Source organism: Conger conger, chromosome 11 (genome assembly GCF_963514075.1).
Source record: "Conger conger chromosome 11, fConCon1.1, whole genome shotgun sequence".
NCBI lineage: Eukaryota > Metazoa > Chordata > Actinopteri > Anguilliformes > Congridae > Conger > Conger conger.
This window is the reverse complement of record NC_083770.1, coordinates 31,760,394-31,773,840: the sequence shown is the minus strand read 5'-3', so window position 1 is coordinate 31,773,840 and position 13,447 is coordinate 31,760,394. Positions and strand designations below refer to the sequence as shown.

The 13,447-nt window shown below is 45.9% G+C and overlaps 1 protein-coding gene and 1 long non-coding RNA gene across 4 annotated transcripts in view; both read left to right on the top strand.

Annotated features, from left to right (window-relative positions):
* LOC133141050 (sarcoplasmic/endoplasmic reticulum calcium ATPase 2) overlaps window positions 1-8,649 on the top strand; it is a 33,665-nt gene extending 25,016 nt beyond the window's left edge. For all 3 annotated transcript variants that reach the window (XM_061261425.1, XM_061261422.1, XM_061261424.1), the window contains exons 10-21: window positions 1,234-1,322; window positions 3,078-3,180; window positions 3,297-3,428; window positions 3,657-3,776; window positions 4,213-4,431; window positions 4,554-4,889; window positions 5,204-5,424; window positions 5,745-5,947; window positions 6,433-6,518; window positions 6,624-6,757; window positions 7,029-7,146; window positions 8,320-8,649. In XM_061261425.1, the coding sequence (XP_061117409.1) occupies window positions 1,234-1,322; window positions 3,078-3,180; window positions 3,297-3,428; window positions 3,657-3,776; window positions 4,213-4,431; window positions 4,554-4,889; window positions 5,204-5,424; window positions 5,745-5,947; window positions 6,433-6,518; window positions 6,624-6,757; window positions 7,029-7,146; window positions 8,320-8,601 (2,043 nt within the window). In that variant the 3' untranslated portion in view covers window positions 8,602-8,649. The remainder of the gene's footprint in view (window positions 1-1,233; window positions 1,323-3,077; window positions 3,181-3,296; window positions 3,429-3,656; window positions 3,777-4,212; window positions 4,432-4,553; window positions 4,890-5,203; window positions 5,425-5,744; window positions 5,948-6,432; window positions 6,519-6,623; window positions 6,758-7,028; window positions 7,147-8,319) is intronic.
* A 585-nt stretch (window positions 8,650-9,234) lies between these two features.
* Window positions 9,235-13,342, top strand: LOC133141052 (uncharacterized). The gene is made up of 2 exons (XR_009710046.1): window positions 9,235-10,324; window positions 12,494-13,342. It is a non-coding gene; the product is annotated as an uncharacterized LOC133141052 (long non-coding RNA).
* The last annotated feature ends 105 nt before the right edge of the window (window positions 13,343-13,447 follow it).

Below are 13,447 nucleotides of genomic sequence, written 5' to 3'. Positions count from 1 at the left end.
CTCAGGCAGAGCGGGTCTCCCTCTGGTCCTCCGCTCAGCTCATCTATATTCAGCAGTCAGGTTACTTGCAGTGGTGTTGCATAACTGACCTTGCGTTTGACTGGCTCCTTCACACTGGGAGCCTGCGTCGGCTCGCTCTGTGCGCTTCCCCCCAGGCCGGGAAGAGAGCCATGCACTGCTCTGTATTATTAATTCCGCAAGTTTACACTTTTTACATCAGCCCGGGAGTGTAGAAAATCGCAGACTTTAAAAGGGCATGTTTAAATGATACAATTTCCCATTTCCATTTTATACTTTTGACTTTAAATGGCACCAAAGGTTTTTAGGGTGGGTGCCTTTTCCCCTGTGTTTTGTTCCCGGTTTTTCAGTAGTCTGCATACCTAGCATGCACTTCTGTCGTTAGTTGCTTACAGTCTCACTTCCTCTCTCGATTGGCCTACCCCGGAGGGGGAGGAGGGGAGGGATGGGGAGTCATGGCACTGGGTAGCTAACTGTAAAACCCTCATTGAGCTCCTCCCCGGTCACTGTGTAATTAATGAAATTTACATTCGTATAGGAGGCCAACTGAATGAACAATGCAAATGGGGAGGGCTTTGTTACATGTGATACAAGGGCCCATTGAAGTCGAATCTGTTGACTGTTTGAGCAGTTCACAACCCCTCCCCCCCTCCATAATTAATTACTTCCTGTTTGCTTCCGTAGAGCCCTCCCTGCTGAGTTGTTCTGAGGGTTGGTATGTGTGTGTGTGTGTTGTGTGTGTGCGTGTGTGTGCGTGCCCATCGTAAGACAAGACTTCTCCCCTCACGGCCATAGATTACTTATAAACTCCTGTCCCAGACTTTCAGGAATGGCAGAGGCCAGTATCAGCCCTGAAGCCTGCCGGTGATGAGTGTACACAGACGAGCAGGGAGGAGGATATCTGTTTTAGCTCCAGTTCCCCTGTGTGTTTCTCCGTCTTCTCTCCTGTGCGCCTTCAGAGAGGCCTCCTTAGCTAGGCCTTGCTGTGCAGTGGCATGTGCTGCCATCTGCTGTGCTTGACTGAACAGGCTTGGTGAAGCATTGACGAGCACTGAGGCCAGGCAGTGCATGAAACCTGAGGTTATTGGTTCATTTGGCTGCAACTGTAGCTGCTTAATGCTAATGGACTTTCAGAAGGTTTACCCAGCATATTATCCACAATATATCCTCTTGTAAAAATGAGTTTTATAATAAGCTGTTGTGTGTTTGTCACAGATGTTCGTCCTTGACAAGGCTGAAGGAGAGGGCTGCTCTCTGAGCGAGTTCACCATCTCTGGCTCCACCTACGCCCCTGAAGGAGAAGTGTGAGTACCCTGCCATATACCCACAGCTGTCAATCATGCGTTTCCCCTTCATTCACCCATCAGAGCTGAGCTGCGTGCTATCTTCAGTTACCCTCCCCACCTTCCCATTTCTTCAGTCTGAGTAGTATGCCGTCACGCATTCATTTTCTATGATCTGAGATCATTTCACTCCTTCATCTTATGGTCACTGTTGGACTCACTTAGATTCAGGAAGGAATTTATTCAAACAGACGGGGACTGTAGCCATTGAATCCAGCTCCTTTTGATCTTTAATGCCACCAATATTAAATGTTGCTTTAACTTTAATGTTTATGAGCAGAGCAGTCCGGGAGTGAATAGGCCTTCCTGATGACTTGTTAAGATGCAGGTCCTGGAGCTGTGCCTGATCTTCCGCAGTCGCTTTATTGGCTAGTCGGCTCATCAGCCTGTGTTTATAAGCTAGGCTGCGGCTACCAAACCAGGACGCCATGCAAAATATCAAGACCAATTTTGATAGAACTGTGGTAAAACAGGAACAATAAACATTGCATACCTTACAAAAATTGTTTATTAAATAAACCAATGCTGATCGACCGTTTCGGATGACGTCAAAAATGGTCCCTCTCCAATTTGTTTTTAAAAAGAAATAAATGTTGACGTAAACAGACTGTAAAGTAGACTGGTAATGTAAACCTGTCCCTCCAGGCCCCATTTGGGGGGAAACGTTGAAATGTCTCTGAGGGGCAGAAGCGTTTGACTTCTCTGAGGGGCAGAAGCGTTTGCTGGGCCTGAAGGTGGCTGACGGGAGGAGGATGGGGGGTGTGGGTGTCATCCTAAAGCCATCCTAGCCATTGTCGGCTTTGATCAGTATTCATCGTGTGTGCTTTGGCACTCGCATGTCCTTGGCCGGCATCTGGTATTCCTGTGGACTGAAATAAACAATGGCTGCCTTGGACTCGAATGGAACTAGCTGCCTTTCTGCACAGCCATCTTTAGACCCCCTATACAACCTGTAGCCACTACCCATAACTAGCTCTGAGCACAAGTCATTTGCCTGTGAAGGGTTACATCCTGTTTTATTAATTTTTTTATTTTGTAATTGTTTTTATTTATTTATTTATTTATTTATTTAATTTATCATTTTAAAAAGGGGGCACTGGGAGGCTCTTAATTTAATTTTCTTTATATAAAATTAGGCAGATAAAAATTGAGTTTGTCTTGCACTGCAGCTTCATATGGGGTCTGTTCGGAGTCACATTCACAAGCTGAAAAGGCGTTCCTGCTACATGTGTAGTCTGAAGGTGTAAATGAGGTCTGGATCACAGCGTAGGCCCTGGAAGAGTGCTCACACTAGCTTCCGTGATCATGGTGTCTGAATGCAGCCTGCACTGTGGCAACTTAAGGTGGCACAATTCCGATCCCAAATTTGGTTGACAGAAAAGATTTCTTTGTAATTTTCTACTTACAATATTTTGCATTTGTGAACAAAATATTATTGTTGGGTCACAACTTAATGGCATTAAAATAACCATATAAAAATAAAAAAACTATTTGAAAAAATGAAAGGGGCAATGACAACACTGCAAGGATTAAAATGTAAAACTAATCTGTAGGCAAGTTGTTTGTACAGTGCTCGAGAGATGGTCCATAAGCCATCAACACTATTGTCAATTACTGACACCTGTCAACAAGTCGAGACTTGGTACTGAGCAGCTAAATCTGGAGCTAGCATGTGGTGTCAAGATTTCATCTTGACAGTTTTTCTCTGTCTGGCAGATTTCATGATGGAAAGCTTGTTAAAACCTCCCAGTATGACGCCCTGGTGGAGATTGCCACCATCTGTGCCCTGTGCAATGACTCCTCTCTGGACTTCAACGAGGTCAGTGCCAACCTGTCGAACCCTCACCCTACTTTAGCTGATGAACTTGATGAATGGGGTCCATAGAATGGATTCGCAGTAAACCTGTGTGTCTGTCTGTCTCTGTCCATCCTCAGACCAAGGGGGTGTACGAAAAAGTAGGCGAGGCCACAGAAACTGCCCTGACCTGCCTGGTGGAAAAGATGAACGTGTTTGACACCGATGTTAAGAACTTATCCAAGATTGAGAGGGCGAACGCCTGCAACTCGGTGAGTGTTGTTGGACAGTTGTGTTATGGTTCAGTGCGCCTCCCTGTGGCTGCTTCGAGTGGCCAGAGTGCGTTACTGACATTGTACTGTAATATAAGGCACATGCATCAACTGTTTAGTCATATAGAATAACTACCATAGTCTTGCATACTGACTGTATTCTCTGATTAGCCCAGTCGAATGGTGCAGACCTGTTGCGTTTCATTGATGTAATGTCTGGGTCATCAGGTGATCAAGCAACTGATGAAGAAAGAGTTCACCCTGGAGTTCTCCAGAGACAGGAAGTCCATGTCCGTGTACTGCACACCCAACAAGGCCCGTTCCTCCATGGGCAAGATGTTCGTCAAGGTAACGTGCCTCCCACCCCTTTATTCCAACCATAATCCTGAAGCGATTCCAATTGAGTACCTCAAACAAGGGAACCTGTAACCTCTGGATTACAAGCCCAATTTCTAACTATGCTTTTTTCTATACAGTCACCCACTAATCTTTCACTAAGAAAACTGAAATACATGTGGAGTAACGTCATAGGGCTAATAAAGACCAACCTGAAACTGATTAATATGTAAAATTATTGATGTAATATCCAGAACCGTTAAATATTGAATTTCTACATTTATTACTTGAGTTTAATTGGGCAATTCCACAAAGTTTTGATTGGCTCTCGAGATGTGTGGTGCAGGCTTCTGCAAGCCCGGCCCTGACGAGGTTCAGCGTCCTCTCGTTGGGTTGTGGGGCCCCTTGTCAGATGCGTGGGGCTTCAGTTGGATGTTTTGTGTCACAGGGTGCCCCTGAAGGCGTGATTGACAGGTGCACCCACGTTCGAGTGGGCAGCACCAAGGTCCCCATGACCGCTGGCATCAAGGAGAAGATCATGTCCGTGATCCGTGACTACGGCACGGGCAGGGACACTCTGCGCTGCCTGGCCCTGGCCACGCGAGACAATCCCCTCAAGATGGAGGACCTGGTCCTAGTGGACACCGCTCGCTTCATCGAGTACGAGGTAGAAATACCGGTGTTGCCATTGCTCATACTTTTAAAAATCCTGTGTAGTGTGTTTGTCTTGTGCTGAATTGACGTGCGGCCCACTTAATTAATCTGCGCACCGTGGTTCTCTGCACACAGTCTGACCTGACATTTGTGGGCTGCGTGGGGATGCTGGACCCCCCCAGGACCGAGGTGGCGGCCTCCATCAAGCTGTGCCGCCTGGCGGGCATCCGCGTCATCATGATCACCGGGGACAACAAGGGCACGGCCGTGGCCATCTGCCGCCGCATCGGCATCTTCTCTGAGGAGGATGATGTCGACAACATGGCCTTCACCGGCCGCGAGTTCGACGACCTCTCCCCCCATAACCAGCGCGAGGCGGTCCTGAAGGCGCGCTGCTTCGCCCGGGTGGAGCCCTCTCACAAGTCCAAGATCGTGGAGTTCCTGCAGTCCTTCGATGAGATCACCGCCATGGTAAGCTGGCGATGGAATGGTTCTTAAATTGAGGTCATGTACTCTTGCTTACTTCACAGCAACATTTCAGCACCTCTGTGGCTCCATTGTGGATTCAAAAAAGACTGAGGAATAACTTGGACAACCAGGATTAATAATGATTCCACCTTAGAAACGGGGCTCATGGAAGGTCTATACTTCAGTATCCGTTCTACTCTAGGGCTCTGTACATTCATTGAGTGGATATGCAACTCGTATTAATCATATTCATAATCAAGAGGTCTTGGTAATTGTTGTGGCTTTTGGCTCATGCTGTTGCGGTGTCCTCCTCTCAGACCGGGGACGGTGTGAACGACGCCCCCGCTCTGAAGAAGGCGGAGATCGGCATCGCCATGGGCTCCGGAACCGCCGTGGCCAAGACCGCCTCCGAGATGGTCCTCGCCGACGACAACTTCTCCTCCATCGTGGCCGCGGTGGAGGAGGGCCGCGCCATCTACAACAACATGAAGCAGTTCATCCGCTACCTCATCTCCTCCAACGTGGGCGAGGTCGTGTGGTAAGGGAGACCCTGGGTTAAGGAGGGTGTGGATCTTTAAGAGCCAAAAATGTGTAAATCAGCCATCATCAAATCTGGACCTCGAATCCAAATTTCTCACAGGTAATCAGTGGCACTAATTTGTTTGATTGTATTCACACCAGACTCTGAGGTAAAGGGAATGTGGAAAACCAGCAGTTCTTGGACCTCGAGGACCATGATTTCATGATCCCTGGTGTAAATGCTGCCTGAGCATATAGTGCAGCTGAAGTGTTTTTAGCCCCACTTCACAGTTTGGAGTGGGATGTGCGTCTGATGCTCGTGTGTTTTCTTGGCGACAGCATCTTCCTGACCGCAGCCCTGGGGTTCCCCGAGGCGCTGATCCCGGTGCAGCTGCTGTGGGTCAACCTGGTGACAGACGGGCTGCCCGCCACCGCCCTCGGCTTCAACCCCCCCGACCTGGACATCATGAACAAGCCCCCCCGCAACGCCCGCGAGCCCCTCATCTCCGGCTGGCTCTTCTTCAGATACCTGGCTATCGGCTGTGAGTGCCCTACCCCCCTCTTCTTTAACCTACCCCTCTCCCTGCAGAGCGGAAGGCTTGTGTGTGCCTGTGTTTGTTTGTTTTGTTTTTTTTATAACCTGGCCATAAAGTGCCCTTTTACCCACCCTCACCTTTAACCCAAGTCCCTGCAGTTAAAATGGGAGGCAGGCGCGTGTGTGTGACGTGGCTGGTGTGTGTGTGTACAGGCATATACACTGGGTGGAGGCACAAACACCACACTATGTTGCCTTGCAGCATTCTGGGTACTGAAGCACATGGCGCATAGCAGCACTCATGTGGAACTTGCAGACTGTCTTTGCTCCACAGAGCAAAGTCTTTGCTTATCAGCAGTTGCAGAATGACTGCACATCATTAAAGTACAAACGGCAAACGGGTCCTGGGGGTGGTGGGACTGTGTGGGTGCATGCGTATCTGAATTTTATAAAAGTTCCCTGTAAATGACATTTGAGTGCTGCCCCCTACAGGCTATGTGGGAGCTGCAACTGTGGGAGCTGCTGCCTGGTGGTTCATCGCTGCTGATGACGGCCCCAGAGTCACCCTGTACCAGCTGGTGAGGCCTCCCTTTGGTTCTCTTTCTCACTCACACACACACACACGCCAAACTGGACATGTGCAGCTGGCTAACTGTACCAACCCCCCCCCCCCCCCCCCACAGAGCCACTTCCTGCAGTGTGCCAATGATAATCCTGATTTTGATGACCTGGACTGCACTGTGTTTGAGTCGCCCTACCCCATGACCATGGCCCTGTCTGTGCTGGTGACCATTGAGATGTGCAACGCCCTCAACAGGTGAGTCTCGCATCCCTCCAGCACCCGCCGAAAGGCCCCACCCCCGGCCCACTGTACTTAAGCCTGGGACGGGGTAGCAAGACGGTGAATTATTTCCCGTGTACCATGTCACAGAATGAAGTGGACTAAAAATACTGCAGTTATGTGCTCTGTGGTGCACTTATGTGCTCTCTGGTGCAGGATGCTGTTCTGGCAGTGCCTGTACCAGCTGTGATGTAAGTGCACAGGCCCATGCTGAGGTCATGCTGGCTCACACCTGTCTGCCTTCCAGCCTCTCGGAGAACCAGTCCCTGCTGCGCATGCCCCCCTGGGAGAACATCTGGCTGCTGGGAGCCATCTGTCTGTCCATGTCCCTGCATTTCCTCATCCTCTACGTGGAGCCGCTGCCGGTAAGAGCCTGAAGCCCACGCCTTCACTTCAGAACTGTAACGATGACTGTAAATGTTATTTTAAAAACGGTTTCAGCTTAAGTGGATGGTGGATTCGGCACCAGAACTATAACGACAACGACAGTGACACAATATTATTGGGATCAGAATGATTTTTTTTTTTTTTTTTTTCAGCTGCATGAACGATAGAAACACTGATAACCAATGAAGCCATCCACATTTTCGTGGTGTATGTTCAAAATGACATGGCCGAGAGTATTTACAAAACGTTATCGTACATCAATGTCGATGCTGACATTATCGCGGTAGTTGGTGTGTGTGTGTGTGTGTGTGTGTGTGTGTGTGTGTGTGTGTGGTGCTTGCATATACAAATTACGCTACATATTTTATTATCTGTGTGTTTGCATATTTGAAGGCGGGCTTGTCTGTGCCATTTCTCCGTAAATTTATTCATTTATTTTTTCAAATATGGCAGCACCTGCTCATTGCTGCCCTCTGCTGGCAAGTCTTCTTACCCAGACATGCACCACTCTGTTCAATGAACAGCAAAAGATTTTATCTCAACTATTTTTATCTTATTTCTGATTTCTGTTACTGTTTTGCTATGCTGTCAATATGGTGAGAATTTCGCTCCTTTTAGGATTTGGCAATAATTTCAACTTCCACAAACGGTAACTTAAAACAAGCTTATATTTCCTGCTTGAGAGAAGAAATGAATATTAAGTCCTTACTGGACTAAAATGTGTTTGCAGTGTTTAGCTGCGTTTGGTGCTCCGCAGCACTGCGTTTGTCCTGACACACAGCGGTGCGGTTTCCCGCTGGTTTTTCCAGTTTGCCAGCCGCAGCCTCTTGGCTCTTCATTCGTTGGCTGACGCTCAGAGAGTTGCTGAAAACCTGAAGCACACGGCTTAAATGACTGCTGGGTTCTGTAATCTCCAGCTTCTAGCCTGTTTGCCAAATTAAATTTGCATCAATAAAAGGAGGCAATTTCCATCATTCCTCCCTAGTTGTTCTGGAACTTTCTCTCAGGACTGGATAAAGATCCTCCTCCTGTTCATTTATCGTATCCGATCAGCTGCCGGTGTGGAACGTAACGTTAGAACCCAGAAATAAACCATCGTTGGACTGAAAAGCCTCAAGCCTTTTTTTTTTCTCTCCTCCCCCCTTCTGCAGATCATCTTCCAGATCACCCCTCTGAACGTGACGCAGTGGCTGATGGTGCTGAAGATCTCGCTGCCCGTCATCCTCCTGGACGAGCTGCTCAAGTTCTCTGCCCGCAACTACCTGGAGCCCGGTAAAGAGCTGGAGAAGCCCAGCAGCGCCGCGCCCGACAGGCCCTGCTCACTGTCCGCATGCACGGAGGGCATTTCCTGGCCCTTTGTGGCCGTCTTCTTCCCCATGGTGCTGTGGCTGTACAGCACTGACACTAACGTGGCCGAAATGTTCTGGTCCTGACTGACATGAGCACGGTGTGTGTCCCAGCCCCCCTCCCCCCCTCCCCCACCCACCCACCGCGTGTGGCCTGCCCACGAGTGGAGATTAACACGCATCCCTAATTAAGCAACGTTCACAGAGGAAAGGCAAAGCCACGCAAGCTAAGTCACCGTTTTTCTATGTGTATCTTCAGCTGTCATTCCGGGGAACCGGTGGGGTGGGGGGGGTGGATTTTTCCTGAAATCATTTAATTATCGTTGCCAGTTTTCTTTCGTTTTGTCTTTTTTTTTTATATATGTATATTTTTAATGGATTGGGAATGTAATTCGTCCTGATGTCTGATATCTCATTTCAAATCCGTTTATTCCCCCACCCACCACATTTATTCCCCCCCTTAAATATATAAGGAGATATTTAAGAACAGTCTGTACAGAGATTTAACACTATTTTATGCAGATGTTTTTGTAGTTTTTGGAAATGCGTACAGGGGTGGAGGGGTTGGGGTTTGAGGGGGTAAAGGCATGTACAGGACATGTTTACTAATGTTTTACCATTGTGTCTTCAGTATGAGCTGTGGTGGATCATGTGAGGAGAGGCACAGGCAGGGTTAAGCGAATGAATGAGTATTTATGTTGACTAAAAACCGAGATTTATGTTGACTAAAAACCGAGAAGGAAATGGCATGTTCAGCATGTTGCATGTAGGTTCTTTTAAGATTTTTGTTCCGTCTCCTTACCTTGCCCCCACTGTCTAATGTTTTTGGGTTCATTTTTTTTTGTTTGTTTTTTTTAATTCCTGTTTTGTATTGAAACATTTTTTTCTGCACTAGGCAGAGCACAGCTACCTCAAAATTAATATCCCTTCTCCCCTGGTTGTTACCCCCACCCGCCTGCCCTAAAACCTAATCTTTACAGTACTGTTGTCAGTCAACTCTTGAGGTGTGCCCACGTTGTGCAGAAAAAAATTAATAAACTCACCTGCCTTGTCCCCTGGTTCATTGTGCTTTTTCAGTATTTTAATGATATTTTTTTGTTCTTAATCGAGATTTGCGTTATTTAATTTTGAGGGGAGAGGGAGGGGTTGTAAAAGATGTAAATGTTTCGATCACTCGATTCAGTCGAATCACAATGCTACATCCAGCAAAACTGTCATTGATATTTCGACTTTAATATAACACAACCTGATCTTTTCAGACTTGTTTTCTTTCCCCCAAGATACATTCACTGAACCATAAAGCTTGTGTTAATTTAGAAGCACTGTTGCGTCTTATATTATTATACAGTTGATATTATGTGCACATACTGTACTTGAATATGTATAAATATACCAAGTGGCTGATTACATAATCTGTTGAGCACAAGTAATACTGTGGTCTGGCCCTACTGTGGTCTGATGCCCCATAAAGGAATTTTGCACAAATCGAGGGGAGACTTCCTTGGCCATATTGTTGGCCCCAGCTCTGACCGCAAAGGGCTTGCTAGTAGAAAAGTCTGTAAATCTGTACATAGCACATTATCCAAATAGTAAATCGGTGTATAAGTTTTAAAGTTAGTCCATAATACTATCACACCGTTCCAACTTTACATCAATGTGATTAAGACTAACTAGCGTACCTCTGGAGAGCATGCTTCCGGCAGTATCAGGCCAGCAGGGCTTGTGTTCTCATTCTAAAAAGTGTTTGTATTTTTAACAAGCCTAACTGTGCCATTTTCCTCCAATGCCTTCCGACTGCTTCCCTTACAGAGTGAGTATCCCTAGCCTGCATGTCCTAACTCACTGGCATGTCTCTCTTTCCCCTCTTCCTTCACATGGTCCTCCCCGCACCCATTCCCTTCTCACACTGGCAGATAATGTCTGTAGGATTCAGGAACATAAAATGACACAATGTTCAGTGCCTTGCGGATTTGAAGCGTTCAGTCCAAGAGGGCCAGAGAGTCTGCAGATATTAGTTCTTTCCTTCAGCAGCCCATTAAGGCAGTGAGAACAGGGTGTGTGGACACCAACCACTCGACTTGTATAACCGAAGCTGAAATACTGAACAACAGGAGTGCCTGGGGCCTTACAAGCCTGGATTCTGATGTCTGCAGTCTAGAGGCTTTGTGTCCTGCTGAAACGGAGAAGTTAACCTGCAGCGTGATCACCCGTTATGGCGTGAAGCCTCACTCTGCCAGTACTGGTCTTGACTGCAAGTTGTGTTCTGGGCTTGCTGCTATTGGGCATTTACAAAGTTTAAATGGGTTTTTAGAGGACGGATATTAGCCCTTTCGTTTGGCACACCAATTAAATTAGATATTGCGGCTCCTACTTCAATTATGTAACGCGAAAAACATTAATGTGGGGTTTTATTTTTCTGTTTTTATTTGGGCAGGGTGGTGGCTATACTAAGATTTTGCCATACAGGGTGCCGGATAAAGGCTTGTGTTCCAAGAATCCTCTAGTTTGTTCAGAGTTGCATCCTCTGTGTCTGTATTTTACTATGGATGGGATTTAAATGTTTGAATCAGGAGAATGGCTAAATGTAGGAAGTTCAGTTACTACATTTTGAGCATGTGAGCCAGCTTCCTCAAACTCAGGATTTCACAAAGGGAGCAAGACTGGGATGGGCTATCCAGTGTGTGAGTGGGACATTGATAGATTCACATCTAAATATAAAGATGTTCCCGGCAACATTCTGTGATTGATGGCGGTCGTCTATCCTTAGACGGCCAGCGCTGAGTGTCTCCCCTAAATCACGCCTTTAAAAAGAAAGGGGGGAGGCATCAGCTGTTGGGATAAACTAGGAGAAACAGACGGCAGTCACCCAGTTTTAAGATTCTCTGGGTGCCACGGAGTATTTTTGAAGGAGACAATGCACTTGATTTTGGAGATTGTAAATCTGAATATGCAGGGGCATTCTGAGAACTGCCAACTCTGGCCTTCACTTAGAACACCTGCTCTCTGGCCTTCACCTAGTACCAGCTATATTGCCTGCTTACTCTGGCCTTCATCTAGTACAGACCATCTCCTGCCCCATTCGGGCCTTCACCTAGTACACATCCTTTCTCCTGCCCATTCTGGCCTTCACCTAGTACACACCCTCTCCTGCCCCATTCTAGCCTTCACCTGCTTGCTCTGGCCTTCATGTCATACCAACCCTCTCACCTGTTAATGTGCTCTGCTTGGCCTTGCCTGGTGGCCAGTAGCATGTCTACAGAACAAACTCTTTCACTACATACCGTGAGGTTTGTGGAACATTTTCACCTTGTAATGGAATGCGAGGGAAAGGCGGTCGCATTTTCTGGCTTTAGGCATTATCCCCAGAAAACGGTCTACTGCTTAACCATTAACTACCTGATTAATCAGATTAGATAACCTGATTAGTCTAAGCCAGTTTACTTCAATACCGAAATGTGTAGCACGATTTTAACCATACTTTTCATTTCTGTTGGATGTTACATTTGAAAAATGAAAAAAAAGCTAAATATGCTAGTTGAATGATTGATTTTATTCCATTTTTTTTTTTTTTTTAACTGTGTTTTTGTGTTTTGAACAATGACAGAACAGGTCTAAACTGCTCAACCAGATGTTTCTATTAAAAAATGTGTAAACATTTGTCTTGTCTTTTTTATTTTTTCACAAAATGCATGTATGTTTTGAGATGCTGAATTAAACAAAATAAACCATTTGGTGCATGTGGGCTTCACATCAAAACATTTGACCAGACCCATGCTCAAGCTTCAGTAGGGTATTTAAAGACCCTTTTTTGGTCAGACTGCAAACTCACAACCCATGCCTCATGACTAACATCAGCCCTGTCCAGAGTTTAATTTCTTTTTCACCTATTAATTTCAAAGTCTGTACTCTTGAGCTTAAGACTGGCATTCTTCTCCTCTGACTCATCCTTCTCTCTCTCTTCTTCCCCCCTTCCTTGCAGCTAGGGCAGAGTAAGCCTGCCGCCTCCTCTAAAGTCCTTTGCAGGAACTGTGAAGTTTTGCTTTAGTGTTGTGCATGTGTGTTTTGAGCAACACCACATTCTCCAAGACCTGCATGAAAAATGTGCAAAATAAAAATGCATATCTATATAATTACAAAGATATACTTAAAAGTGACAAAATGGTGTATTTTTTAAATGGATGATGAACAGTGTTTTAGGACTTTTAAGAAATTGAACAAGGCCAGTCATCTGTACATGGGACTGCTCTGCCCATGTGCATCTTCAATGCATGGAGACAGACCTTTGCTTTGCCTTCAACCTTAAATGAGGATATGAGTTTTCATGCCACCTTTTTAAAACTCTGTAAAATGTCAGTTTTATATAAATGTACAATATACAGTGATGCATGTCCAAATTGAAAGTAGCCAAAATTATTTTATCGTAAATTTATATTATAGCTATGTATAATGCCATTTAATATGTAATTAAATGCTATGAAAACTATACGTACAGAAAAAGCAGTACAAATGTCAAATGAAGCTCAAAACCACCAATTCATCTTTTCCTAAGGAAATCTTTTGTTGGGGGAGCGTGCAAAATAAGCAAACATGCCTTTTTTTTGTTTTGCGAATCTAAGTTATTTAATAACGTTCTGCAGTATCTGGGTGGGTGGTGGTGGTGCAGCAATACTGTGATGCATAATATACTTTGAAAGAAGCAGTCAGTCCCTTAACAGGATGTTTGAACCCCGAACAACTGTAAATAAGAGCTACTGTTTATTTCAGCGCTGACGATTGTAATGTGCATCACACAGGCTTGTGGTTTCAGGTAAATAAAGATTATACATGACTCTGTGTGCGCCTGACTTTACAGTAGTCACTCGAGGGCTGTACAATGTATACAAATCTAATCTATCTTTTATATGTGCAAAATGAATAGGCTTAAAAGGCTATA